This window comes from Heterocephalus glaber, unplaced genomic scaffold (assembly GCF_053883595.1).
Source record: "Heterocephalus glaber isolate CG9 unplaced genomic scaffold, H.glaber_assembly_v1.0 deba00001687, whole genome shotgun sequence".
NCBI classification, from domain to species: domain Eukaryota; kingdom Metazoa; phylum Chordata; class Mammalia; order Rodentia; family Bathyergidae; genus Heterocephalus; species Heterocephalus glaber.
The window spans coordinates 11651480-11677886 of record NW_028258412.1 but is presented as its reverse complement, the minus strand read 5'-3'; the positions used below and the strand labels follow the sequence as shown (position 1 = coordinate 11677886).

Genomic DNA, 26407 nt, shown 5'->3' with positions numbered 1-26407 from the left:
TACTGCAGCAAAACTCAACAAGTGATAGTTTCTTAAAGGTCTTGTAGAAAGTAGGACCTGAAACCATATTAATGATGTTTCCAGTTCTGTTACATTATTGTCTGTCAGTTTTGTGCTTTAAATGGATCTTTTACTTTTTCACCTGATGCTAATACATCTGTGACATCATGCATTGTTCATTTGGAAAGTCCTGATCCCCAACTTATACAGCTTTTTCAAATGTTCTCACATTTTATTCTACAGTTTAAAAAAATTATATTTGTGGCTGGGCTTTAGCTCAGTGATTGCCTAGCATGCCTGAGGCCCTGAGTTCTCTCCCATGGGCCAGATATACACTCAAATGTATTTCTAGCCTCACAGATTTTAGTAGGAATCTGTCAAGCTCAAAATGGCAGAAGCAAATTTTCCAAAATTCTAATTTTTACTTGGAAGCACCAATTTTGTCACTTACCACATAATGTCAGTGGCTTTCCTTGATGTGGCATACTTACTTTATTAATTTTCAGAAGTATTTGCCAAATACATAGATCTGAGGAGCTGCAGTTTGTCACTCAGCTGTTCTTTCAAGGAAAAATAGTGTTCTTTGAAAAAAGTGACTTAGGGCCTGGGGATTTAGTTCACTGGTTCCGCCACCTGCTTTGCAAGCATAAGGTCCCGAGTTCAATCCTCAGTACCAAAGGAAAAAAAAAAAAAAGAAAAAAGTGACTCAGTTTGCAACTCAAACAATAGCATTTTGCTTTGCAACAACCACTGTCCTTCATTCAGTATGCATCAGACATTTTTTATGTGTACTGTATTTCCCATTTTGTCACACACTACTACAAAGGTGTGTAGTGCCTTACTTTGTGCTAAGGGCCACTATTGCTTTTATACTATCCTGGCAAGTGTCAGCACAGTAGAAAAATTCAGTAGTGTTTTGTACCATTGTAAAAAAAATAGCGTGAGAGAGACCACGGGCCTCAGGGACAAGTGGATCACCCTTTGAGGAGCACTTTGAATTTTTTCCTAGTATCCTAATACATATTTTCATATGTTTTTACCTCCTTAAAAATCAGAATGAGCACACAGTCTCATAACTATTGTGGTTAGCAGCCTATCTTTCTATGCCAGTCCACAAAAGTTGACTCTAGGCATGAAATTTGATCATTGCCTGGATTATTGATTCTCTTCTCTGGTAGGATTGCATAGAATTTCTCTAGGAACTTCTGACGTGTTACACACGTGTGAGGCTGTAAAGGCTGGAAACCTCGCTGTAGCCACTGCCCTGGGTGGTCTTCCAGAGTCATCTCCTGACTGGAGGAAACAATGGCTTAGAGGCCACCTTCCTATTGATATAGTGACTGTGGAGCCTCGTGGAGGAAGGAGAAAATGTCACAGGTGGTCTGAAAGCTGGATCCCCAGACTAGCACATCTGAGAGCATCCACCTGTGTGAAGACAGCTCCTCCATTCCTGCGCCTTTTGCTTTGTGTCCTGGTGGGTGCAGCTGTTGCTTTCTGTCATAGGGCGCATGGGGACACGCAGCACTGCCGGAAGGCTCTGCACCGGGCTGTCCAGTGCACCAGTGACTACCCCGAGCACGTCTGTGAAGTGTTGCTCACCATGGAAAGGACAGAAGGTGGGACCCTCAGCCCCAGCTTCCTGCTTAGAGCCTCACCAGCTTGCTTGCCACTTGGCCTGCAGTGGGCGTGTCTGGTCTCAGTCTGAGGACACACTGTGGTTGTGGCCATTACCCTGCAAGTGGGTCTGGTTAGACTATCGTGAGACCCTCACCATGGTGCCAGGCCCTCCTGCAGCTCGTAGACTCCAGCTACTGGGACTCTGCGAAATAGCCTTTGTGTAGGGCTTCTCATAATTCTTTGTGATAGGGACTGTCCTGTACATTGCAGGACATTTAGCCACATTTCTGGCTTTTGCCTGTTAGATGTTAGTAGCAGCCCTCCCCATCTAACCAGACTCAACCAGAAATGCCTTCGGATGTGGCTGAATGAATGTCCCTGGGTGGGAAGGTCCCCAGTGGAGAACCACTGCTCCAGTGTCATGGTCACATCCCTTGAAGAGTGCCAGAGCCTTCAGTGTTAAGCTGTAGAACTGAAACGAGGAAAATAGTGTAAATTCATCTGTGGACATTGGTCTGGATTTGGGATATGAGCCCGGGGGTCAGATACCTGAACAACAATAGAAACACTACCTCCACATTTAAGTAGCTAAATATTCTTCGGTCTTATATAACTTGTCTTGTGCCTTCCCATCAGAGAATTACCAGAGTCTTGGCCATTGAGAGCCCATAGCCCATAAGAGGTTGTTGAGTCACTTTCCTATTACTGGGACAAAATACCTGACACCCACAACTTGGAGGAGGAAGAGGAGAGGTTAATCTTGTCATAAGGTTTTTAGAGTCTATAGTCAGCTGCTGTAAGGCAGAGAAGGCATGGTAGAAAGGGCTGGCCGAGGAAAGATGCTCATCCCATGGTAGCCAGGAAGTAGAGAGAGAAAGAGGAGCCCAGGGCAAGAATGTATCCTTTCGGGTCACACATCCAGGGACCCACCTCTAACCAGGCCTCGCCTCCTAACAGCAGGTCTGCCATAGTGCCTCCCTGATCTAATCACCTTCCAAACACAGGAGACTTTGGGGGGACATTTTAGGTGTAAACCATAACATTATGGTCATGTTCCGCTTTCCAGTTTCTTTTTCTGTCCTCCTTCCCCCTGCCCCCCAGTCTCTTCGAAAAGAGCAGGGCCATAGCATACCAAGGATGACTGTTTGAATTCCAGTCTTCAAGCCTACGTTAGTTTTCTTACAAGGAGGAGCTCATTGTCCACTTCTTACTGTGTTTGAAGGGAGAAACCTCTTCTTGGGGTGTGGGAGATTAAGAAAATTATGTCCTTACATCCTTCAGAAACTCTAGGAGTGAAAGTTTCCCTTCTCTTTCTATCAAGGTACTTTAGAAGACTGGGATGTAGCTGTTCAGAAGACCGAAACCCGATTAGCGCGTGTCAGGGAGCAGAGAATGAAGGTAACGAGTGGTTGTCTGGAGGCTTGGAACTGCTCCTGGCTCTTGGGGCTGTTTGATAAGGATGTTTTGTCAAAACATTGTAGGTCTTCATAAGAAATCTATTTTACTCATAGAGTATTATAACATAGTTGAATTTCAGTATTTGAATTTCTCTTATCTTTTTCAATTACATTAAAACTGGCTCAAACAATAAATACTATTTCACATAGTGGGAATTTGGGGCCTAAAATTTATGGCAATCCTCCTGGCTCAGCCTCCTGAGTGCTGGGCAGACGTGCACCAGCACACCCAGGTGGGCTTCAGTTTTATAGTTTTTCTTTCTCTTGGTGAATCATGATGGAGGACACTGTGAACCTGTGGTACACTGGAGGGCAGAGTCCGGAGAGGCCCGAGGGAGTCCAGTGGTGGGGTGGTTGTGAGCACCCTCCTCGCCCTTTCCATGGTCTTCTTCTCAGGGGTTGGTGAATCCCACCCCTCCCCTTCCACTTCTCATCTCACCGCAAGCTGGACAGGCATTGTGAGCACCACCACGCCCAGCGACCCATCTTGTTGCCACTTTTCTAGGCTGCTGAGAAGGAAGCAGCCTTGGTGCAGCAGGAAGAGGAGAAAGCTGAACAGCGGAAGAGGGTGCGGGCTGAGAAGAAGGCACTGAAAAAGAAGAAAAAGCCCAGAGGTGCAGACAAGCCCAGAGAGGAGGAGGATGAGAAAGAGTGGGGTGATGCTGATGGAGGTAGGAGGCTTTGTAGAAAGAAACGTCTCAGACTGACAGAGAAGGCTGCACACACAGCCCAGAGAGCTGTATGTTCCTTACCCATTGGAGAATAATCAAGGTGTGTGCTTTGTGATGCCATTCCTCAGTCAGAGTCGCCTTAGCACTTGTCTATGCCCACATCGAATCCTCAACTCCCACCCATGGCCTGCCGTTTTTCCCAGTAGTAGTGTCCTTTGTAGTTGAAGGGTTCAATTCAGGGTCACGATTGTGTTTAGCCGGTGTGCCTTGATTCTACTTCAGTCTGGAACGTGCCTCAGTCTTCCTTTAACTTTTCTGGCCTGGACACTTGCAGGGGTCAGGCTGGTTACTTCTGGAATGTCCCTCGGTGTGGGTTTGGCTGTGTCCCTTGGGATTAGACTCTGGTCGTGCTGCTGTGGCAGGAGCAGTGTGTGAGTCATGCTGTGTTCTTGTTGCATTTCATTGGGTGACAGGTGGTTTCAGTGTGTCCCTGTACTGGTGAGGTTTAGATTGGTTGCGACCAAGGTGGTGGCTGCCTTGTTCCTCCACTGCACAATTCCTTTTTCACTTTTGGATAAGTATTTAACTGAAGTTTTTATTTCTCATCGAGCTTCTAAATTATTCATGTTTTTCTGTATCATGGATTGTGGATTCCCATCTTATTCACATCTGTAATGTTAGTAGAGTTGTACAGATTGACACTGTACTTTCTCCAGTTTGGCTAGCAGGAGGCCCTCACACAGGCTTCTGTGTCCGTCTGACCTGGTCACTAATGATGGGTTGCTTCCTCAGCCTCAGACATGCAGTACCCCAGGCTCGCCTTGTGTTTTCTGTGACTGAGCCCTGCAGTCTGCCATTCTCTCCAAGGGTCCTAGAGTGGCGAGTGGTACTTAGCGGGTTCTGGGTGTGCTTGCCACGGTGAGCTGCTGTGCTCTGGGCCCTCTGAGTGTGCAGCTAGGGAGTGTTTGCACCCTCTTTTACTTCTGTGCCCTCTGATGTGTTGAAAACCATGAGGTTTTGCCAGTACCTGCATTCCTGCTCCCTCTGAGGGCTTTGGGGATACTTCTGGTACCCTCTTCTGGCTTTGGGAAGCCTGGCTCAGTTATCCTCAGCACAGTCACTTCTGCTGATCTCCTGTGGACGGAACCAGCCTATCCCTGGCTCCCTCCTGAGTGGGCGACCTTCTCACCCGAAGGGGTTCCAGGGCCTGGCGCTGGCTACTGCGCTGCAGACACCCTGGCCCCTCCACCAGGCTGTCACATCATGGCTCTCCTGCCTGGGTGTCCTCTCCCATACCCCATGGTGGGTCCCTGTCACCACTGCACATGTGCAAACCGGGCTCCAGTCACTGTACCGCTGCTCAGGCCACCCTGAATGGGCACCTGCCTCGCTTGAGTGATTTTCACTTGATTGAATTTTCCAGCTTGTGTTTCTGTCATCCATGTAATTTCAGGGACGGGCAGTTCTGGGTCAGATTCACTTCAGTAAAGTCAGGCAGGGTAGAGAATTGTCTCAAGACATTAAAGGACTCAGAATGTTTTCCTAGTCTGTGTCAGCAGAGGGAGCAGCAGCGAAGTCATTTAATAGCCCATCCTTGTGTGCCATGTTGGGACCTTCAGAGACGACCCTGGTGGCCTTTATCCCCTCAGAGCCCGAGGTCAGCGTGGTGAGGCGGGTGGGACTGGGGACCACAGTGTGTGTAGTCAGGGCTGTGGGAGATGAGGTGAGCTGTGGGGAACAGCATGTGGCACGGGGGGCCGTGAGGATCGTCCAGTAGAAAAGAAGGGAAGGAGAGAACGGAAGGAGAGCTTCGCTGAGTGGAGTCATGTTAGTGAGGCATGGAGGCACAGAACGACCTGGTGTTTTCTGTGCGCTGCGGAGTTGGGTTTGTGCTCAGATGCCCGGCAGAAGGATGGTGACAGTGGTGGAGGAGGCTGGAGCAGGGGCACAGGCCAGCCAAGCCCAGCCCAGGGTGCTCTTGCCTGCAGTGTGAGGGCCCCAGCTCCACTGGGAAGCAGTGGGTGGGTGGCCAAGGTCTGTGTGCAGGATGGATGCCCCCTGAGCTTCGGCAGTGCCCTCTGGTTGCTCAGGTAAGTGGCTTGGAGTAGAGTATGGTTGGGTTCTCTTGGACACAGGACAGTATTGAAAGGAAACAGACCCTTGGAAATGCTTTCCAAAGTGTGGCCTGTGATACACATCCAGCTGTCACCTGGGGGCTGGTTTCCATGCAGGCCCTGCCCCTGTGCTATGTGGCCTTTGCAGGAGAGGGCCTGGGTCTGAGACCTCTGACCTGCATAATGGAGAGTGGACAAGGAGGGGTTTATGTTATTACTTCCCCTTGATGTAGCCCACGTACTGGAGTATAGCTGGGGACCAGAAAGTGGTGTGCAGGTTGGGAGAGCTGTGAAAGAGCTCCCTGGGGCATGGCGCCTGCCCTTCCGTGTGTCTGTCCGTCTCACTCCTGCAGACCAGTGCAGGGAGGAGCTTTCACTGTGCCCCTATGCAAGCTTGAAGAGATGGAATCGCTGACCATTGCTGCTTCTCTTTTGAAACCCACAGAGCAGCCTGCCAAACGCAGAAGGCTAGAGAACAGTGTGGCTCCAGGTGGACCGGCTGCAGGCATGGAAGAGGACACAGGGCTTGCTGGGAAAAATGCAGCTGTGGATGTTGAGACCCCTTCAAAGCAGAAGGAGAAGGCGGCTGCCCTGAAGCGGGACATGCCCAAGGTGCCCCACGACAGCAGTAAGGACAGCATCACTGTCTTTGTCAGCAACCTGCCCTACAGCATGGTGGAGCCAGAGGTGAAGCTCAGGCCACTCTTTGAAGCCTGCGGGGAGGTGGCGGAAATCCGTCCCATCTTCAGTAACCGCGGCGACTTCCGAGGCTACTGCTATGTGCAGTTTAAGGATGAGAAGTCAGCCCTTCAGGCCCTGGAGCTGGATCGGAAGAGTGTGGAAGGGAGGCCGATGTTTGTCTCCCCTTGTGTGGATAAGAGCAAAAACCCTGATTTTAAGGTATGTCATGGGGCAAGGAATGCCTTTTTCGAGGCAGGGGGAAGCTGCTTTCACAACGCTTCCCCTGCATCACCCTGGTTCACACCAGCCGCAGATAGCTTGGCTCGCTGGAGGCTGCACTTGTGCCTGAGCCCAGGTCTGACTTGTGGCTTGGCCCTTGGAGGTTTCACTGGCTGACTGAGTATTGATAATAAAGCTAGGTATTGTAATGGCGGCCACTTGCCATGAAATGCTCAGTAGTGAGAGACATGAGAATGCTAAATGTGCTATATATGACTTCAGTGACTCCTTTCCAGAGCTCTCCCTGGTACTGGAGACTGAATCTAGGGTCTTCACACTGAGCTACTTCCCCAGGCTTTTCATTTTTTTTTTTTTTTTAATTTTGAGACAGGGTCTTGCTAAATTGCCCAGGCTGGGCTCAAACTTGCCTCAGCCTCCCAGGGTCCTAGAATTACAGCCATGTACCATCACACCTGGCTTGAAATGTTTGCTTTTACACTTGATCTTAGCCAAAAGGCCAAGAGGCAATCAAATGTTTGCTTTTATCTTTTCCATTTTAAAGGAGGAGGTGGAGGCCTGGACAGGTTAAGGGACCTGCCCAGGTGACCCCATTAACAAGTGTGGTTCCAGGCTTGGCCATGGCCGCCTAGCTGAGTGTGTCCAAACCATGGGTCCGGGCCTCTCCTGCAGGTGTTCCGGTACAGCACTGCCCTGGAGAAGCACAAGCTGTTCATCTCGGGCCTGCCATTCTCTTGCACGAAGGAGGAGCTAGAAGACATCTGTAAGGCTCATGGGACTGTGAAGGAACTCAGACTGGTCACCAACCGGGCTGGCAAACCAAAGGTCAGCACTCGTGCAGATGGTGCCTGGTCTCCTAGGTCAGGCGGACTCATTTCTACATTGCTCAGGGATTATTTAGTGCTAGAGTGGGTTCGTAGTTTGTCTAAGAAACAAATGATAATTTAATGGAAAAATAAGCACATTGCTCCACTTCCATTTTGAATCAGATAAATCTTTTGTAGCTAACTGTACTAAAAAAGAATAAGGTGATTGGAAAATTGTCAAAACTTACAGGCCCACAGTGTGGACCCCTGGGCCTGGGGTCAGCACTGTGGCCAGAGGTGAGGACATTTAGGTGGGGTGCCCTGTGCTGCAGTCATCTCTGCTGTCCCTAGACTCCTTGCTGGACTTAGAGCCAGTTTCTTTAGGCCCTTCCACCTGACACCCCTTGCCCCCCATGTCCTGTTAAATCGTTGTGTACCACATTGTTTTATTTTGGGGGCAGGGTCTCACTCTTGAGGCTGGCCTCAAGTGGTTCCCCTGCTTTTCTCTCTGAGTAGCTGGGACTATAGTTATATGCCACTGTGCCTGGCTTTTTTGCACCACAATTTGAGTAGTGTTGTTTTAAGCATGATTTTGGATTCCCTTTTACCCTGTTCTCCGGAGGGGCCAAAGGCCAGGAGACATTGGGCACCCCTGGGCCACTTGCCCTCTGTGCAGGCCACCGCCTCAGGTGTTTGCTGCACTCAAACTGATCTTCCATCTCTCTCCTTTCTTCTTCTGGAGCAGACACAGGATGCTGACCCTGAAGGGCTCTGGGATGTTAGAAACAGCCATAAGGAAGCAGGGAGTAAACCTGTGAGCAGAGCATGGCAGTGGTGGTGGGGGTGCCTGGTTGGTAGCTTTCCCAGGGAAGCCAGGCCTCTTGCCTATGTGAGGAGGTGGCGTCCTGGGTGGGTCTGTAGCATCTGAGTGGCTCTGGATCTCCCCTTTCAGGGCCTGGCCTATGTGGAGTACGAAAATGAATCCCAGGCATCACAGGCTGTGATGAAGATGGATGGCATGACTATTAAAGAGAATGTCATCAAAGTGGCAATCAGCAATCCCCCTCAGAGGAAAGTTCCAGAGAAGCCAGAGGTCAGGAAAGCACCAGGCGGTCCCCTAGTGCCGCGGCAGATGTATGGAGCGTAAGTGTTTGTGTGCTAGTCTTGGGCCAGCACTGGCCGTGGAGGGATCACCCAGGGTGGAGTAGTTTTCCAGTAGTGCTGTGGGTGAGAATGAGAAAGCTAGGGCCTGCTGCTCCTTGTGTGGCCTGTGTGGTTCTCCTGGGTCCTGGGGTCCGGAGCAAGTCCCAGGAGGGCGTAAGCCAGTTGGCACCTGTCATTTATGTAAGGTAATTTTTTTATGGCAGTTACTAGTTTAAGTTCCACTTTGCTGCTTAATTTGTGTGTAATACAAAACCTGACAACTGCATGCTTGCCATTCTGTAGCTGGGGCTGTAATCCCTATAAAGCCTTCGCTTTCACTTTGATAGGGATGAGGCAGTGAAGTGGCATGGTTACTTGGTGGGGCTGAAAAATGCCAGCCTTCTTTGCCCACTCTTTGTGACTGTTACACAGGGTTGGTCCATGCCAAAATTGTGAACTAGGCAGTTTGTTGAAGTGTTTTTTACTTACTAGCCAGAGCCAAGGACAGAGGGGCTGTCTCATTGCTCCTCTCCTGTTTTTTCTTTTTCTTTTTGTTTTGTCTTTTTGTGGTGGGAGTTGAACCCAGGTAAAGCAAGTGCTTCAACACTGAGCTACTTCTCTTGCCCAAGACATCAGAATTTTTTAAAAAAACAATGCCAGGGATTGGTCCCAGGACTTCTACATTCATACATACAAGGAAAACACTCTACCACTGAACTGCATCCTCTCCAGCTGGGACATAAGAATTTTTCAAAGGTCTAGGAGTAATCCTAATGAACAGCAAAGTTTGAGAACCAGTGTTCAAATATACCACCCTGCTGCATTTGGATCCACTTCTAGTTTTCTCTTTGGTTTTCCCAACCATTCTGTCTCAGGCCTAAGGCAAGCAGTTTGATGGAGCACCAGATCCAGAGGGAAAGTTACCCAGTTTCCTTTTTCTTTGTCATTTCAGCGCTTTGTCAATTTAAACAAACATGTTCAGGTCTTAGTCCTGTATCCACCCCAGACTTTGCATGTGACCCAGGAGAGCTCTCCTCACCTTATCTGCTATCTAGGGATGCATTCCCAGCTTCCTGTTCTTTATTTTATTTATTTATTTATTTTTTGGGTACTGGAGATCAAACTCGGGTCCTTCCGCTTGGAAGGCAGGCAGGGGAACCACTGAGCTAAATCCCCGGCCCCTCTGTTCTTTATTTTTCATCCAATTTTGGATAATTTGAAACTGTCCTGACTTGTTTTCACAATGAAGCCATGGCCACGAGTGCTTACTGGGAAAGGTACTTTCAGTGTTTACTCTTTTCCAGGCGTGGGAAGGGAAGGACCCAACTCGCTCTGCTACCTCGTGCCCTGCAACGACCGACCACTGCCTCTGTGCAGGCGGAGAATGGCCCCAGCCCACACCCAGCAGGCGCCACCTCCACAGCCAGCGAGGCACCCAAGATGTCCAATGCTGACTTTGCCAAGTTGCTTCTGAGAAAGTGAATGGGACCCTGAGACAGGAAATTCCTTACTTCACTTTGGCCAGGCAGACCACCCACTACCCAGTGGCACCCTGGGGACAGAAGGGCTGGTGCAGCATCTGTGGGCTCCTAGGGACTCTTGTGGCTCAGACAGAAAGGGACAGAAAGAGAAAGGTTGTTCCAAGTAAAGAGAGATGAGTGCTCCCTCACATTGAGGGCAGGCGGAGAGGATGATCGCTCCCCAGGCTGGCCCAGGGTGGCTAGCCCAGCACATTTTGTGTCTTGAAGAGTGAGGAGCAGAAGTGACACTGGAACACGGCTTCTGAGATGCACTTGTTCCAATGCTTTTGGGTCTGTTTATAAGACACTTCTCTCACATCTTGCGCAGCTCCTGTGCCCATCACGCTTAATTTTTAAAAGATGAAAGATGAGATGGGAGATGCTAGTGACTCACCAGAATGGCCTACTTTAGTCAAGGTGGGGTGGGGGGGGTCACATAAAAAATATCGGTGATTTTTGTTCAAGGAGGTTGTGCGTTTTTCTATTATGTATTTGTAAATGACACATCGACTGCTGTTTTATGTTTCCTACAAGCAGAACGTTTGGCGACACTTGTTTTATATAGGGATTCTGAGTGCCCCCTGCTGTGGACCATTTTCTTTGCCTAGTGAGTAGTGATCTGTATTTTATCTAAATGTTGAGTTTCTTTCCTTTGGTTCTGTTTAAATGCCATGTCAACTGCAAACTTCAATTTCAAAATGTTTAGCTTTGTTTATTAAACCGAAGTTCTCTTAAAAAACGTCTTCCCCAGTGGTACTCAGGTATTCCCAAGTGGTTTGAAATGGGTGTACCTTGCTTTACCTAAAAGTTGTGTAAATAGAATTTTATAAGTCAAATCCTGTTGTCACTTTGGTTTAAATTATTTCAGCAGTGATGTATCTTCAGTTTTAAACTTCAAATTACAGCATTTGACACTTACTTCAGCTTTTTAAGGTTTTTTACCTCTTTGATCAAGTATTTGTTACTTTGAAATCAGCATTGCCAGGTCAGTAGGGAAAACTGTAAAGGCACTTCAGAGAAAAACATCAGGGAATCCTTGTGTATGTCATGGAAATTATCTCATTTATCCGTTTTGTAAGTTTCAGTTTCTGTGCATCAATCAGCTTCTTAAATTTCTTTTTAAACGTAACATTTTCTAATGGAAAACGTTGAACACATAAAAAAGTAGACAACCATAAAATAAACTCCTACGTGCCTATCATTGAGCCTTGGCAATCCTCACTCCTGGACCATCTCACTGTTGCTGCCCGCCCACCTCCTTCCCATGTGTTAGGGACATCAGCACTCAGCCAGGGCCACCCAGCCAGGGACATGGAGCATGTGTCCCTAAGTGATAAGGACTCCACGGCTGCGGTTTTACAGAACCATTAGCAGTAATACCTTTACGTCTAATTAGTCAGTCAGATCTCAATTTCCTATTGTCTAATACCAGTTTTTCCTCCCTGTAAATGATCACCAGTTGATAAGCTTCTTAAATCTTTTAAAATGTAGGTTCCTCTCCCTTCATCTTTCTTTTCATCGTGAAACATTTTTTTTGGTTTGGAGGATCGAACTCAGGACCTTGTGCTTGCAAAGCAGGCGGTGGCACCACTGAGCTAAATCCCTGGCCCCCAGCATAAAACACTTTTTCTAGGTGTCACCATTGGATTATGCTCTGCCAGTGAGTGTTGGAAGGATCCCCCTGGAGCACTAGTTGTTGGCTCGGAGGGAGCCTGTGACCTGTGACTTGTGACCTTTGGCCTGGCACTGAAGATCCATGTGCATTTCCTCCCAGTGCAGGTTAAGGTGGCTTTCCTTTTCCTACGCCCCAAGAACTGTTTTGTTCTTTGGCTTTTTGGCCAGTGACTTTATGCCCTCAACATGGGCTGTGACAGGGGTGAATTTTTTCAGACTCGAGCAGGATCCTAAATTTATGTGTAGGGTTCTGACTTCTAGAAATGGGCTTCCTGGAATATACATGTGGGTTTAGGTATATTTTCCCAGAAAATCAAGAACTGATGGTCAACAGAAACATGAAAAAATTTTTTGAATTTTAGTAAAAAATCAGTAATTCAGCCCCATTAACTTAGGCAGTTTAGGCAGCTAGATTTATCTTGCTTGCCTGCTGACCATCTTGGATCTGTTCTTTCCCCTGAACTATATGTAGTAAGGTGACAGTTCAGAGTTCCCCTGTAGCTCTTCGGGCAGATGGAAATGCCTCTTGAATAAGACAGAAAAACCTCAAATGTTTATATAATAAAATACTTTATTAGAATCAGTAACTTGTTAATAATATCCTTCACGTACAACTAAAGTGCAAATTCTCTCACTAAAGGACAAAGTGAGCACACCTGTTGGCCCTCCTTACTGTGCTTATAGAACCAAGACAGCAGAAGAGCTCAGGTTTAAGAAATGCCTCACGGCAGCATCCACTATGAGAACATTTTTTATTCAGGTTTGAGCAACTATCATTTGGAGCCATTTCATACAGCTTCTCACTTATTTTTCTTAACCTTTCACAAAGTGACTCTGAAATCTGCCACTTACACAAACAAGTAACTGAATACACACATCTAAGTAGAGACTTTGTGACCATCAGGAACTATATGTAAAAATCAAAGACATGACACCACTTTGAGTATGGTCAACATCACTGAAGCATCACCAAAGGGAAAGGGAAACTAGTGATTTCCTGCCTTTCTGACTAAACAGCAGCAGTTGAACTGGTCCTTGTGCCATAAATGATTGAAAGATCCTGTTTCCATAAGATGACAACTTAGAAACCTGGCCATTTTATATATGACATTTTATCATTCTACAAGACGCTAGAAAAATAAGGCCACTCAAAGACAATCTCGCTTCCCGAAGGGGCACACTGGACAGTATGATGGCTGTGCAAGGTGGTGCAGGGACAGCAGGTGGATGCAGCTAAACAAAGGGACACACTGGCTGCGGTCAGAGGTGTTTACTTGGTTTTAATTCATTATCAGATTGTTGCTTTGGGGTGATGTGGTGTCTTTCTCAGCTGGGTTTTGGAACTTCACCTCCAGAAAACAGTGGGAGCTGAGGGCAGACCGGCTTTGCAGCATGATGCAGCTTTGGGCGATGAACCCAGAGAACTTATACATCAGTGGTGGTGAACCTATGGCATGCATGCCAGTGGGCTGTTTGTTATCACTAAAAGCTCTAAAAAGTTCGCCATCACTGCTTTGGATGAAAACATCTGGTCTGCATTGCTGCAAATGAAGGGCAAGGGCAACACTGCTACACAAAGAAAACCAAGCTGGCTGCCCTCCTCTCCTTGATTAGAAAAATAGTCTCATGTGAAAAAATAGCCTTGGGCACCCGCATCTGTTATGGCTCAGAGGGTCCTCCTGGAGATAAGGTATCTAACTAGGAACGTCAACACTCACTTCAGAGCTTAAAGCTTGGCTCTACCAGGAAAGGCCACCACGCGAATACAGTGGCAGGGGCACAAAGACCTGAAAGTGGCTGACATTTCTCAGAACTGGGACAGGTCCTCCCCAGAGAAAGACTTGGAGTCACTTTTCCAGTGGCTCTGGGCCTTGTCCTACTGCTCTGGCCTCCTTCCCTCACCTAAGTGCAAATTTGCTCCAGAACCCTGGTTCTGGTCAGAGTGTTGGTGCCTCCAAGCGTGTGGGGCCACCTCTCACACAGCGGCCACTGGCAGCGCCACAGCGGACACACTACATTGCTTGCTCTAAAGAAAATAAATAACTTTGCTGAAGTATAAGTTATCTTAGATACAAGGCTTAATAATTTAGTTTTCTTTGACTAAAAAATTTTTGGAGGTAATGAACATTTAAAGGTTTCTAGAACTGTTAAGTTTCTTGGATCCCGTCCCCCTGCTTCTCTGGTTGCACAGGGAGAACAGACAGGGCTAGGGCTTCACGGGAAGCGTCTCCTTGAACCCGGAATGGTTGGGTTTGGCTTCGGGCAGTGCCACCGAGTACTCAGTCGTGGCAAAAAGCAGAGTGTCTAGGGTGGTCTCAGTGCACTTGGCGATGAAGCGGATGAAAGGCCTCACGTCGCCCTCGTTGGCGACCTCCAGCACATGGTAGTACTCGGACCTCTGCTCCTTGCGGATGGTGATGGGTGGGTAGCCTGCTTGCATCAGGATGAGGTTCATGAGCAGGCGCGAGGTCCTCCCGTTGCCGTCGATGAAAGGGTGGATGTAGACGAGTTTGTAATGCGCTAAGGCTGCAAACTCCACCGGGTGCAGGTTCATGGCATCCTCAGAGTTGAGCCACTGTATGAACTCCTGCATCTGCTTCTCCATGTCCTGGGGATGGGGAGGGACATGGTGTCCCACCAGTACCTGGGTCCTGCGAAACCTGCCAGCTTCCACTGGATCCACGTACCCCAGCACCCGCCTGTGAATCTCCAGCACGTTGTCGATGGTGACGGAGCCTATGCGGGAGACCAGGGTGGTGTTGACGTACTTCATGGCTGTGTGCATGCCGATGACCTCATTCTGCTCCTCCAGGCTCTTCCCTGGCACGGCGTAGCGCGTCTCCAGGATATGCCTGATCTCGGAGAGTGTGAGGGTGTTGCCCTCGATGGCGACCGTGTGGTAGATGTGATGGTAGTATGTCTCCTCCATGACCCTGTGAAGCGCCGAGTTCCCCTTGGGGATGGACATCACCTTCCTCACCTTGCTGTCGATGATGCTGAAGTACCTCTGGTCGATCTCCTCCACGAGCGGCAGCGTCCGGTCCCGGTTGACCAGTGCTTTCTCATGGAAGGGTGAGATGGTCAGCGCTCTGGTGTACAGGTAATCTGCTTGGACGATGTCCTTGTCTTCTTCTGAGAAGATGCCGAACTCATTGAGTGCATCCACATAGTCCGGGTCCATCTTGAGTGCATACAGGAAGAGCTTGTGGGCTTTCTCCCGCTTGCCCTGGCGCTTCATTTCCAGGGCTTGGTTCAAAGCTGCTTTGGCTTCCAGTCTGCCTGCTAGAGAGAGCCAACGCAGCCTGTCAGTGAGGGAGGGTGGGGCGGCAAAGGATGTCCAGGGGCGCTGTCCCCGGGCAGGTGTCCCAGGACACCAGGATCAGCTCACCTCCCCAGCCTCAGCCGCACTGTGTTCACACCACAGCCAGTGCCACTGTGCCCTGCAGCCCTGTGGTGTGGTGTGCTGTGCCGGTCACCCTCCCTGTGTCCCAGGCTATTCCCCACGCCCTTGCCATATAGGAGGGTCCAGGGTCCAGGCGTTTCCTGTCCCTGTGGTTTCCCTACTGTGTTGCCCTCTCCTGTTTAAACCCAGTGGTTCAATTTTGCCCCCGAGGGGACATCTAGAAATGTCTGGAGACACGTCTGGTGTCACACATGGGGCGTGTGTGTGTGCTGCTGGGACTCAGGTTGCCGTTCCCCATGTTGCCATGCACATGGGACGCTCCAGAGGAGGAGAAGGAACCTGCTCCGGGTCCAGCCCTCTTTTCCCAGCCCCATTCTCCTGGCATCGGTCAGCCACACACTCACAACTTCTTTGAGTTCCTTGGGTGTCCCCAGGTCTTCTCTTACACTGGTGTCCGCCTAGGACACTCTTCCTCTCTTGCCCTTCCCCTCTGGTCACACCTACTTACAACTGGGGCTCAGCTCAGGCCTCCTGCAGGGAGTCTTGGTGGTGAGCTCCTCAGCACACTGTACTTCCTATCACCACATCTGTGTCTCAGGCACCTGTTGGCTTGTCTAGACTGGGACCTCAGGGCTGACTTCACCACTGTACTGCCCTGCAGGACACAGCAAGCCATCCTGCAAATATGTGTCCAGTCGGCAAGCACCGAGGCGGGACGGCCAGTCTGTCTTACCTGTAGATGCCTTGGTCTTGACCACCAGCAGCCCCGCCTCTCTGGAGGTGACACTGAGCTCTGTGGAGGGGCTGGTGCGCTTGGTGGCAGCATGTTGTGCCCTGTCTAATTTGCTCCTGAGCAGGTAGAAGCCTTTGAGTATGGCTAAGCACTGTTCCTCCATGGCTCCCAGTGGCAGCACCAGGGCCAGCAGCGACCCCAGCGCCATGCTCAGCAGCATCAGCCACAGGAAACGGCTCCAGACGGAGACCCATTTCGGTTCAGTCACTGCCATCACTGAAGCCATCGGCACGAACATCATCTGGACTCAGGGCTGGGCCCCGTGCACATGTCCACGTTAGCCGAGGAAGAGCAGGATCTGAAGGAAACAAGAATTCTGAGAGTTAGGCAGGGAAGAGGACATGTTCCTCACACCTAAACACTGGGGACCAGGCAGTGGGGAAGGCAAGGAGTGGCTCTCCTGGGGAGAGGGGCCAGCTCAGAGGAGAGATGATTTAAGTCATGCTGCTGCTCCCCAATGTTTTTTTTTTAATTAACAAATTATTATTGATATAGGCTTTTCAATCTGTCCAAAATTATGCATTGTAAGTGGAATGAAGCAGCATTTCCAGTTGACAAATGGATCTATGGGTAATGAGGTATTTCTTAAATAAAGCTTGTGACAATTAAACTAACAAATGGTGGCAATGAGAAAACTATTGACAAAGTACAACCAGGGAATGTTCAATTCAATATATGCATGAATCTGTACTTTAAGTAAAAGAATGAATACCTGAAGCAGTACAAATGGTAACCAGGTACCAAGAAAACAGACAATGAGCTTGGGCAAGAGTATTCTTTTAGAGTTTACAATGTAACTAGGGAGGGATGAAGAAGGAAAATACAAGATAGGCTCATTCATTTAGGAAGTTATTTAAATAGCCTGTACCAAGGCAATAACTTCTGACCAAGAGGTTATAAAAGCCATAAATAAAATTATCATCATGGAAAGTGACAGGCAGTAACTCTGAATGCTGACATAGACAGGACATTGGTAAGAAATATTCTGTGCCTTCAGGCTTTGGTAGATACCTGGTTCTCCCAAAACATAAGCAAGGACTGAAATCCAAATCAAAATTACTGCAAAGAAATAAAACACCTTCTGACATTTAGATGATAGCTTGGTGAGTTTAGAGAAATTCAGGCAATAATCTATACAAGATACTAAGACTGGATAATGCAAAAAGCCATAAGTAAAGGAAATAATTTGCGCAAAAAGACAGATACGGTATTTAGTAAACCTAATACCTAAAAGTACAAAATCCCTGAAATAGGATATAATGGAAATGCTTACCAAAAATAAAAAAATCAACAAATGCTAATGAAACACAAAAACATTCCATAAAATTTTGATAGCTGTTTTTTCTTCTCATTCCTAGCGTGAGGATATTTAGTAATATTTTCCCAAGTACGATCAAGAACAACAGAAAAGTAGCATCTAGAGGCTGATTCGTTTGATGTAACTGGTTCTGAAAAGAGCATCTGTCTGAAGAAAAGGGTGTCATATTTTTAAATTTCAAGAAGACCTGCTGGAAAATACATGATAAAACACTGCTTCACTTTATTTTCCGTTCACATACTATAGTTTAACTTGACCTTATCTGAAAAAGTTCCATCACAGGTTCGTGGTACAAGGACACAGAAGCATAGCTGCCAATCTTGACGACTGCCAAGTGGTGTGATGCTTGGAGGAGGCCTAGATGGAATGACCAGATGAGTCTCTCCAGAGTCTTCCTAACCAATAATCCTATTTTGATTTTGCTGCCTTTAATTATGTCACTGTTGGTTCCTTGCATTTCATTTTGCTATGCCAAAATGCTATGTAAGCTATCCTTTGCTGGTGTGGGTTATCTCTGGAAGTTGAGTTGCTGGCACTCCTCGCGGGGCTCAGGCCGCACCTTCCTCCGGAGTCCGCCAGTAGAAGCCACTGGGAGCTCGCGCCCCCGCGTCCCGCCCAGGGACCCTACCCAGCCGGCCGCAAGGTCACCGTCTACTCCCCAATGTTTACTGAGCACTTACTGCATGCCAGGCCCTGCATTGAACACCTACACATGTCTCCTGTGATCTTCAATAGCTGACTGAGCTGATGTTTTCACTCCCCTCTGCCCATGAGGAAACTGAGGCTCACAGAAGTGAAGTCCCTTGCCCAAAGTCACCCAGAAAGCAAAAGAAACCTGAAGGCAGGAACCCCAAGGCTCTAAAGCACACCTCTTCAACAGAAATCTCTGTGGCCTCTGAACACCTGGCGTTTGGGACGTAACATATGTACACACCCAGGTGAGGAATGGCTCTAAGGCCTGTCCTTTGATAAGTGCGACTGCCCAGCAGCCTGTTTCTGCATGGGCGGCTGCCTCTTCCTCCCCTCACCTTGATATTCAGCTGCAAAGCCCACAAGGCTGTCCCTCTGTGGCCTTCCTTTCCTGGCCTGTCTACCAAGGACCTCAACAAGAGGTTGGGCAGCTAAGCATCTCAAAAGGAACTCAGGCCTTGGCCAGAGTGGGTGGCTGCTCTACCTCAGTGCCCACAAGCATGTGCTGGGACTTGCAAAGGGAGTGGAGGGCCAGGTGTGCAAGTACCATGATGCCAACAATAAGCATTTATTGGGCACCTATGGTGTGCTGTGCCCCGAGCTGGGTGCTAGCCTCACAGCACCCTATGAAGAAAGAGCTACTTATAGTTCCGTTTTACAGATGAGGGAAACTGAGGCACTAACAGGGCAACTTAAATTGCAGAAGGCCCACTGCCAGTAAACAAAGGCAGGCATGAAACCAAAGAATCAGAAACCAGAGGACCCAGGTCTAAATCACCTTATTACTAAGTGGGGCTCTGGGCCGCTCTGGTCCAGAAACGCTTGACAGATGACAGGGCTCGGGGCTGTCCACGAGCCCGGCCGGCGGCCACAGGACATCTGAAACGGCTTGGGTGTGCTGTGGGTGTACAGGTGGCCTAGAGGCTTCCCGAAGAACAGGAGGCTCGAGCAAGCTGTAAAGGCAAGGACTATGCAGATGCCAGGGAGGAGTGTGCTCCGGAAGACGCCTCGGCCTTTACTTCCTCAGCAGGGGGTAAACTGAGGCCTGGAGAGGTCAAAGGACCGCTCTAAGAAAGTCAATCTGCAGAACCGGTTCTCTGGAAACCCCGCCCAGGGCTCGCGGCCTCTCCGAACCCTCCAGAGCCCCGCGGGCTCACCCTCTCCTCACCGCGACGGCGCCGAGCCTTCCCGCCGCCTTCCGGGCGCTAGAGGACTACTCCTTGGCGGCAGGCTCCCAGACCTCTTCCTCCGTCCGCCTTCTGGCCCCGCCCTCCACGGCTCTCCATTGGACAGCCCAACATCCTTGTCGTAGCGGATTGGCTTTCCTTGCCTGTCCGTCCTTCGCATTTCCGGGTTTCCGCATTGACCTCGGTTTCCTCGAGAAAGGCGCGCCGTGGGCCATTCCCATTGGCTGTCTCTTTGGGTTGGTCTCGTGGCGGAAGTAGCCAATAAGCAACTAGGGGCGGGGTCTAGGCCACCTGTGGGAGAAACGCGCGCAGAAAATTGGGCGTGGGTGCGGGATTAGGGCTGCGTTGGTGTCAGGCTCGGAAACTCTCATCTCCAAACAGCAGAACTGTTACCTCAAGTCTCCTCGTCCCGGGGCTGCTCTCGTGTGCCTTAGTTTCTTCAGGTGTAAAATGAGACTGCTGATGGTCACCTTGCTCCTCTGTTGGTCTTGACTTCGCAGCCCTTGTTTTTAGACTCTGCCCTATGCGGTCAGTTTTGCGCCACCTTTTCCTTTGCTCTCCCCATCTCTGTTTCACGTACTTCTTCCGTGTGTATTTTTGTTTTCCTTTTTGCAGTACTAAAGATTGAACTCAGGACCTTTCCACTGAGCCACACTCCAGCCCTATTATTATTATTATTATTATTATATTTTGAGACAGAGTCTCGTTAAATTGCCCAGGCTGGGTTTAAACTTGTTTTGTTTTGTTTTTCTTGGTACCGGGGATCGAACTCGGGTCCTTGCGCTTGCGCAGCAGGCGGTGAAACCACTGAGCTAAATCCCCGGCCCTGGGCTTGAACTTGTGATCCTCCTGCCTCTGACTCCAGTTGTGAGGCACCACGCTAATTTGCATCCTCTTGAGAAGGGCCTGGCTGGTACTTTTGGTTTCCTGAGATGGATTTTTCCTTAAAGCAAAGTTAAAACCTCCATCTTAACCCACAGACATGGAATTGAACATGTAGGGACACACTCCAGAAACGCTAAGATTATTAAAATATTAGAACAGATTCTGGAGACAATCAGAGCTCAGATTCAGACTTTGCCGTTTGCAGTCTGTTCTTGAGCCAGTTAATCCAGCCCCATTATGCCACCAGTAAGATGGGGACAAAGAGCCTACTTCGCTTTTGCCCTCCAGTTTGGGATTTGCAGAGGGCTTGATGCTTTTGGATACACCCTCACATGACACAGGGAGCCCCTCAGTTGCGGGTTCACATCCCGGGATCAGTGCTTGTGGCCAGTTGCATCCAGCAGGTGATTCAGCCTTGCTGATCCCCGTTTGCTTTTCAGTAAACGCAGGAATTTGTGTGAGTATGCATCTGGCCCAGAGCACATGCTCAAGGAGTATCACCTGTGCACAGTTATTTCTAGATGGGACACAGATCGTTGCTGCTGTATTTCTTGTTTGCAAAAGGAAGCACTAGAGCTGCCCAGTGGCTCCGATCACTGGGGAGAGACCCCCATACCTCGCATAGGTCTCATTCTGATTCTAGTTTAGCGAGGCACAAGATGTGGGGTCCGGGCCAGGCTGGAGTTGGGGCTGATGACCAGAGGCATGTGGTCCTGAAGGACACTGGGAGACACTTAAAAGTGAGGGAGCGTACAGTTCCCAGCCTTGGCTCTTGGGTGCCCTTGAGACTGGGTCCATTTACCTCGACTCCCAGCCCTCCACAGTGAGCATGGATGCTGAAGGAATGTTGTTGGCTTGAATTTGAAACCTCTAATGCAGGAAAAACTCTGGAGTTTTTAAGAAATAACACCAGGATAGTAGTTCTCTTGATGGCTTGTTTTTAATTATTTGAACAGAGGGCTTGTACATTGTTGTCTTGGAGTCCTCTGAATTTCACTTTTGATGGTCCCAGTAGTCATTGTTGTATAAACCTTCCCCAGAGGAGGAACTCCTGTGCAGCTGGCAGGTGGACACAGTTGGTGTAGCAGAAGACAGGGCCGCTCTGGGGTCAGACAAATGTCCATTCAGTTGCAAAGCCCATCAATTTGGGCAAGTCACTTAATTTCACGGAGCTGGGTACCACTGGGCCGTGGAGTTCTGTCCACACACAGGAATAAAGGAAGATATATATATATATGTTTTAAAGACACCCTCCTCCCTTCATTCCTTCTTAGGACACCAGTATAAACTCTTTATGCAGCTTAGGCCACTGAGAGCAAATCCAGAGGCTGCACAGGAACCGCTCATAAGCAAAACTGCCTGGGTGTGAGACAGCAGGGAGAGGAGGGGAGTGTGATGAATTTTCGTCCAAAGTGGACAGCAGCTTCTCAGCTCTAGCCCACATTTCTTATGGTGGGTTGCACCCCCATCTGTAGTGGACAGATTTTCCAATTTTTCAAAAGAAAGGCCAGACTTGGATTTTTTTTAGCAGAATCTCCAGATTTTTAAACAGTGGGCATGTCTGCCTGCTGGCTACTGGGGCCTGCCAGATTGTCAGCCCTGTTTTAGACTTTTATGATGGGTGGGGAAGGTGGTGTTCACACAGGAAGAAACACAGATGAGTTGCTCAGCAATGGATCGCGCCACGGTCTGTGGACAGCAGGGGGCGCTAATTCACTTGACTTCGCGTCTCTTCTTCAATCCCCTTGTCAGGTGACTACACTCAATTTTCTTTCTTGATTTTTGTCTGCATTCAGCTGTGTTGAATGAAGAAAATATGGTTCCTGAAGCGACACTGAAAAGTTGGCTTTCTCCATCTTAAGCATTCTGTATTAGGAGGAAATTACCTCTCCGTGGTCCGTGGAGGAGTTTTCTAAAAGCTTACCTTGACACATGACAAAGAACCTAGAAAGTGGCTGCATGGGAAATGTGTCCATTACGCAAAATAAAACAAAACACAACAGCCTTCTGCAGCTTTAAAGAACAACAGTTGAGCACTTCTTGCAAGCAGAGGCGGATGCTATGGCTTAGAAGAAACAAAACTCCCCAACATGAGGCTGTATTGCCTTGGGTCGGCTCCACGATTTCTCAACTTCATCTAAAAGAAGAGAAGCCATTCGTGTTCCTGCCGTCCTCACTCATACCTTCCTCTCATTCCCAGCCTGCCTGGGTTTTTTCCCCTCGTTCTATCTTAATCCTCCCCCTGTCTCTCCCTGACTGAGTCTCCCTGTACCTACCAGCATGGGACCCAGTTTGTGAGACATCCCCAAGGGACAGGGTCTTGGGGACCTCATATAAATGTCCCTGGGCTGATGGCCTCTGCTCTGGCCTCGGAATGCTTTGCATGTCATGCTGTGTCAAATTAATTTTTACCAGGATTTTCAAACACAGAAGCAAATAACTTGTTTTCAGAGCAAGTCATTTTGGGGAAAAGAGAACTTCCAAAAAATGATGCGTAAGTGCTTTTCTGTTAAGTAACCTACTTTATTTCTTAACAGCAAGATGAGATCATCATAGATATACAGGGAGGCACACATGTATGCACACGTGCACACACACACACACACAATGAGAAGAAAAGAATACCCATCTAGAATTCTACCAGAAATGTCTCCCTCTCTCTGCCTCCCTTTCCCCCTTGTTGTGGTGCTAGGAATGGAACCCATGGCCCCACACATGCCATGTAAGTGCTCTACCACTGAGCTACATCCTCAGCCCTTTTGAAAAACATTTATTTTGAGACAGGCCCTCACAGAGTTCCCCAGGCTGTCCTCAAACTTGTGATCCTTCTGCCTTAGCCTCCCAAGTAGCTGGGATTACAGGTGTGCACAACCCTTCCTGGCATGGATATCTATTTTAAATGATTAAACATTTCAGACATCCAAAAATCATAGGTAATACAATGACTACCTGTGTAGCTGTCACCCAGTTTAAGAAGTACCACATACCCAAAGCTCTGAAGCCACATAAAGCTCCTCCCCTCCCCCACAGCCCTTCCTTCTTACCCAAAAGTGTCATCTTGAATGATGTTATTGTTTCCATATATATCTTTTCTTTGATTCATATGTATATATTTCTAAATAATATATAATGATGTTCTACATATTTTGACATGTATATACTCTATGTATCCTTTTGCATTTTTGGTTTAGAATTACATTTTAGAGATTTTTGTGGATATCAATACACAGAGTGCTCATTCATTTTACACTGCTGTGTAGTGTCCCACTTGCAATTTATTTCCTGCTTAGTTGTTGATGGGCATTTGGATAATTTCTAATCTTTTTCTGTTACAAACAGCATTGCAGTGCAACTGCTGCATAATTGTAGGGCACATGTGTGGATGTTTTTCTAGGACAGAGTGTCTCAAAGAATCATCTGGAGAGTTTTGAAAAAGACCTGCATACCTGGGCTCTGATCTAGACCAATGAAGCCCTCAACCTCTCTGATCCTCCCGTATCTGAGCTGTATGTGGACATCATCATACCCCTATACTATGTCATTATTGATCATTTATTGTGTGCTAAGTGACTGATAGATATAATTTTATTGATTTTTTGTAACAATGCTATAAGGAGATATTATTATACCTACTTTATGGAAGGTGAAACTGAGGCTCAGAGCAACCGAGGTAATTAGCTTGAGGTCACACAGCAAGCCAACAGGTGGCGCTGTCATTCACAACCAGTCTTCCTGACTCGAGACTTAACGGTTTTAACCATTTTAAGACCTTAAGATTATAGAGTTAGCAGTTATATTTTTAAGTCTTCAGTTACAAGTGGGGAAACTGAGTCTGACAGAGGCCAAGGACTGAGCCAAGTTACAATTCTAAGTCTCCAGACTCCCTATCCATCAACACATCATTTTCTTGCATAATAATGCTTTGAGAGTAGGAGACAGGAGCAGGGAAGGGAAAATCTTATAAGTCATCTTTTCTTCTCAAGACAATTTCTGGCCATCCCAGATTCATCTGCATCCACTCTGTGTTAGTCATCCATTGCTGTATAACAAATAATTCCTGCATTTTTAGTGCCTTAAACAGCAATAAACATTAGCTTACATATGTTTGTGTCAAGAATCTGAGAGCAGCTTAGACAGATGGTTCTAGCTTATAGTCTGTTAAGATTACAGTCAAGATATTGTGTGGGCTTATAGTGTCTGATGGGCCAGGGCTGGCTCACTCCCAAGGATGGTGGCCAGGAGATCCAGTTCCTCCCCTTGTAGGATCACTCCGTAGAGGTTCTTGCTTGTCCTAACAATATCGCTGCCTGCTGCTTCCAGCAAGAGTAATCCAAGAATGTGAGGTCTTTTATGATCTAGCCTTAAAAGTCACACCCTGTCACCTTTGCTCCATTCTGTTGGTCATGTCTTAGCTTTCCATTTGCTGGATAAAATACCCAACAGAACAATTTAAAAGGAGGATAGATTTTATTTTTGGCTCATGGTTTCAGAGGTTTCAGTCCATGGTCAGTTGGCTCCAAGGTAGAAACACCATGGCAGAGGGTGTGGTAGAGGAAAGCTGCTCATTTCATGGTGACAGGGAAGCAGAACACAGAGGAAGAGCAAGAGTGAGAGGGGCAGAGAGACTCCCTCCAAATACAGGCCCCAGTGACGCACCTCCAACTGCTCCGCACCTCCTAACAGCACATTCAGCAATGAACATCAGTGGATTAATCCACTGACACGTGTAGCACCCCACGATCCGGTCACCCTGCCAGGCGTCTCTTAAATTCAGTCAAGTTGACAATCAGAATTGATGGGCACAGGCCACAACACGGTACAGTGTAAGGGGGAGGGGCTTGAGGCTCATCAGAAGATGAGTCTGCCATTTTGGAGGCTCCTGCCCTATACTCCTGGCCCCTTCCCTTCTTGGTCCCAACAATGACGCCTAACTACTTGGCAGCATGGACTTCAGGCCCCCTGGGTGTCATGTGGCTGAGTCTGCAGGGACCTCGAGGCAGGGGGCTTCTGCAGGGGTGAGGCCACTGCCTTTCCTCAGCTGTGCGACTAACATTTTCCAGCAAACTACTCTCATTGGCCCGAAAAGCCGCCTACTCCTGCCTAAAAATATGGTCCTGTTGACATGGAGACCGACTCAGGTGCCCAGTGCTGATGCTGTTTTAGATCACAGCCTCTAAAAGATGTGACTAACACTTTCTCTGCTTCCTGCATGGGGCCAGTGACTCAGATTGGTCCTTGGGCCAGGATGGGGTGGGGCCCATGAGAAGGCCCTACCTATAACTTCCTCTCTCTGCTTCCTCTACTTCATCTCACAGGGGGTCGACGGGGCCTGGGGGCTGCTGGGTGAGGGGTGCGGACCTCCCTGGGTCCAACTACTTGGTTTCTTTGATGCGTTCCGAGAGCTCTCACGGAAGCTCTCTGTTGTCATAGTAACGTGGAGCTGTGGAAATTAACATGGGTGCCTGGCTGGCCAAGAAAGCCAAGCTTTTAATACTCATTTTTCTCTTTTAAAGAGATAAGAATTCCTAGGAGGGCTTTGGCCAGATATCAAACAGTTTATTTCAGGTGTTGAGGAAATACTCTTTAAAAAATTATTGCGACATGAGTGCAGCTGTAATCAGAGAAATGGTGGCGGCTTTGGAGTCTGTAGAGGAACCAGAGAAATAAGTTTAGAGCCAAGGCAAATTAAAAAAAAACCCAGCTTTATTGAGATATAATTCATGGTCAGGGGATTTAGCTCAGTGGTTCTGTCTCCTGCCTTGCAAGCGCAAGGTCCCTAGTTCAATCCCCCATACCAAAAAAAAAAAAAAGGTATAACTCGCATACCACACAATTCAGCCATTTAAAGTATATGTTGCAATGATTTTTTTGTATATTCACAGAATTTTGAAACCATCACCACAATTTTAGAACATTTTCATTGCCCCCCAAAGCAACCAATACCCTCTAGCTGTCCTCTGCCATTTTCTCCTCAAGCCCCTTCCTCCCCACCCCCTGGCAAGCTACTTTCTGTATAGATTTCTCTATTCTGGACATTTGCTATAAATGGAATCACGTGATTTGTAGTCTTGCAAACTGGCTCCTTGCAGCATTTTTAGTCTGTGCCCCCTTAATGCTCTTGGTAGTTTGTCTGGCAAAGCTGTTTCCCTTCTCTTGGAGAGCAACTCATGGGCTTGGGGAGAAGCAGTAACATTAGTGCAGGGGAGCAAGT

At 48.1% G+C, this 26407-nt stretch overlaps 2 protein-coding genes and 1 pseudogene across 6 annotated transcripts in view; 1 reads left to right on the top strand and 2 right to left on the bottom strand.

Annotated features, from left to right (window-relative positions):
- Positions 1–11447, top strand: part of Sart3 (spliceosome associated factor 3, U4/U6 recycling protein) — a 32529-nt gene extending 21082 nt beyond the window's left edge. For both annotated transcript variants that reach the window (XM_013071714.3, XM_004843624.4), the window contains exons 13-19: positions 1504–1616; positions 2939–3015; positions 3580–3745; positions 6305–6759; positions 7450–7602; positions 8536–8726; positions 10031–11447. In XM_013071714.3, the coding sequence (XP_012927168.3) occupies positions 1504–1616; positions 2939–3015; positions 3580–3745; positions 6305–6759; positions 7450–7602; positions 8536–8726; positions 10031–10208 (1333 nt within the window). In that variant the 3' untranslated portion in view covers positions 10209–11447. The remainder of the gene's footprint in view (positions 1–1503; positions 1617–2938; positions 3016–3579; positions 3746–6304; positions 6760–7449; positions 7603–8535; positions 8727–10030) is intronic.
- Positions 11448–12471: 1024 nt separating this feature from the next.
- Ficd (FIC domain protein adenylyltransferase) lies at positions 12472–19392 on the bottom strand. Of its 4 annotated transcripts, XM_087198433.1 has the most exons (4): positions 18903–19077; positions 17692–17791; positions 16057–16414; positions 12472–15202 (listed from the first exon to the last, which is right to left on the bottom strand). In XM_087198433.1, the coding sequence occupies exons 3-4, from the start codon at positions 16355–16357 to the stop codon at positions 14127–14129; spliced, it is 1377 nt and encodes a 458-aa protein (XP_087054559.1). In that variant the 5' UTR covers positions 16358–16414; positions 17692–17791; positions 18903–19077; the 3' UTR covers positions 12472–14126. The 4 variants fall into 4 exon arrangements, with proteins under 4 accessions (XP_087054559.1, XP_004843680.1, XP_021112980.1 ...); XM_004843623.3 differs by lacking the exons at positions 17692–17791; positions 18903–19077 and adding an exon at positions 19293–19392; XM_021257321.2 differs by lacking the exons at positions 17692–17791; positions 18903–19077 and adding an exon at positions 19282–19388.
- On the bottom strand, positions 16431–17685 carry LOC101712465 (putative G protein-coupled receptor 160; annotated as a pseudogene).
- Positions 19393–26407: the final 7015 nt, after the last annotated feature.

Excerpts from the sequence above, each read along its gene's own strand:
- Ficd (XM_004843623.3), bottom strand. The coding sequence starts at position 16,357 with ATGATGTTCGTGCCGATGGCTTCAGTGATGGCAGTGACTGAACCGAAA. Across the intron at positions 15,203-16,056 it reads CAAGACCAAGGCATCTACAG|CAGGCAGACTGGAAGCCAAA; the intron begins GTAAGACAGACT and ends GGCTCTCTCTAG.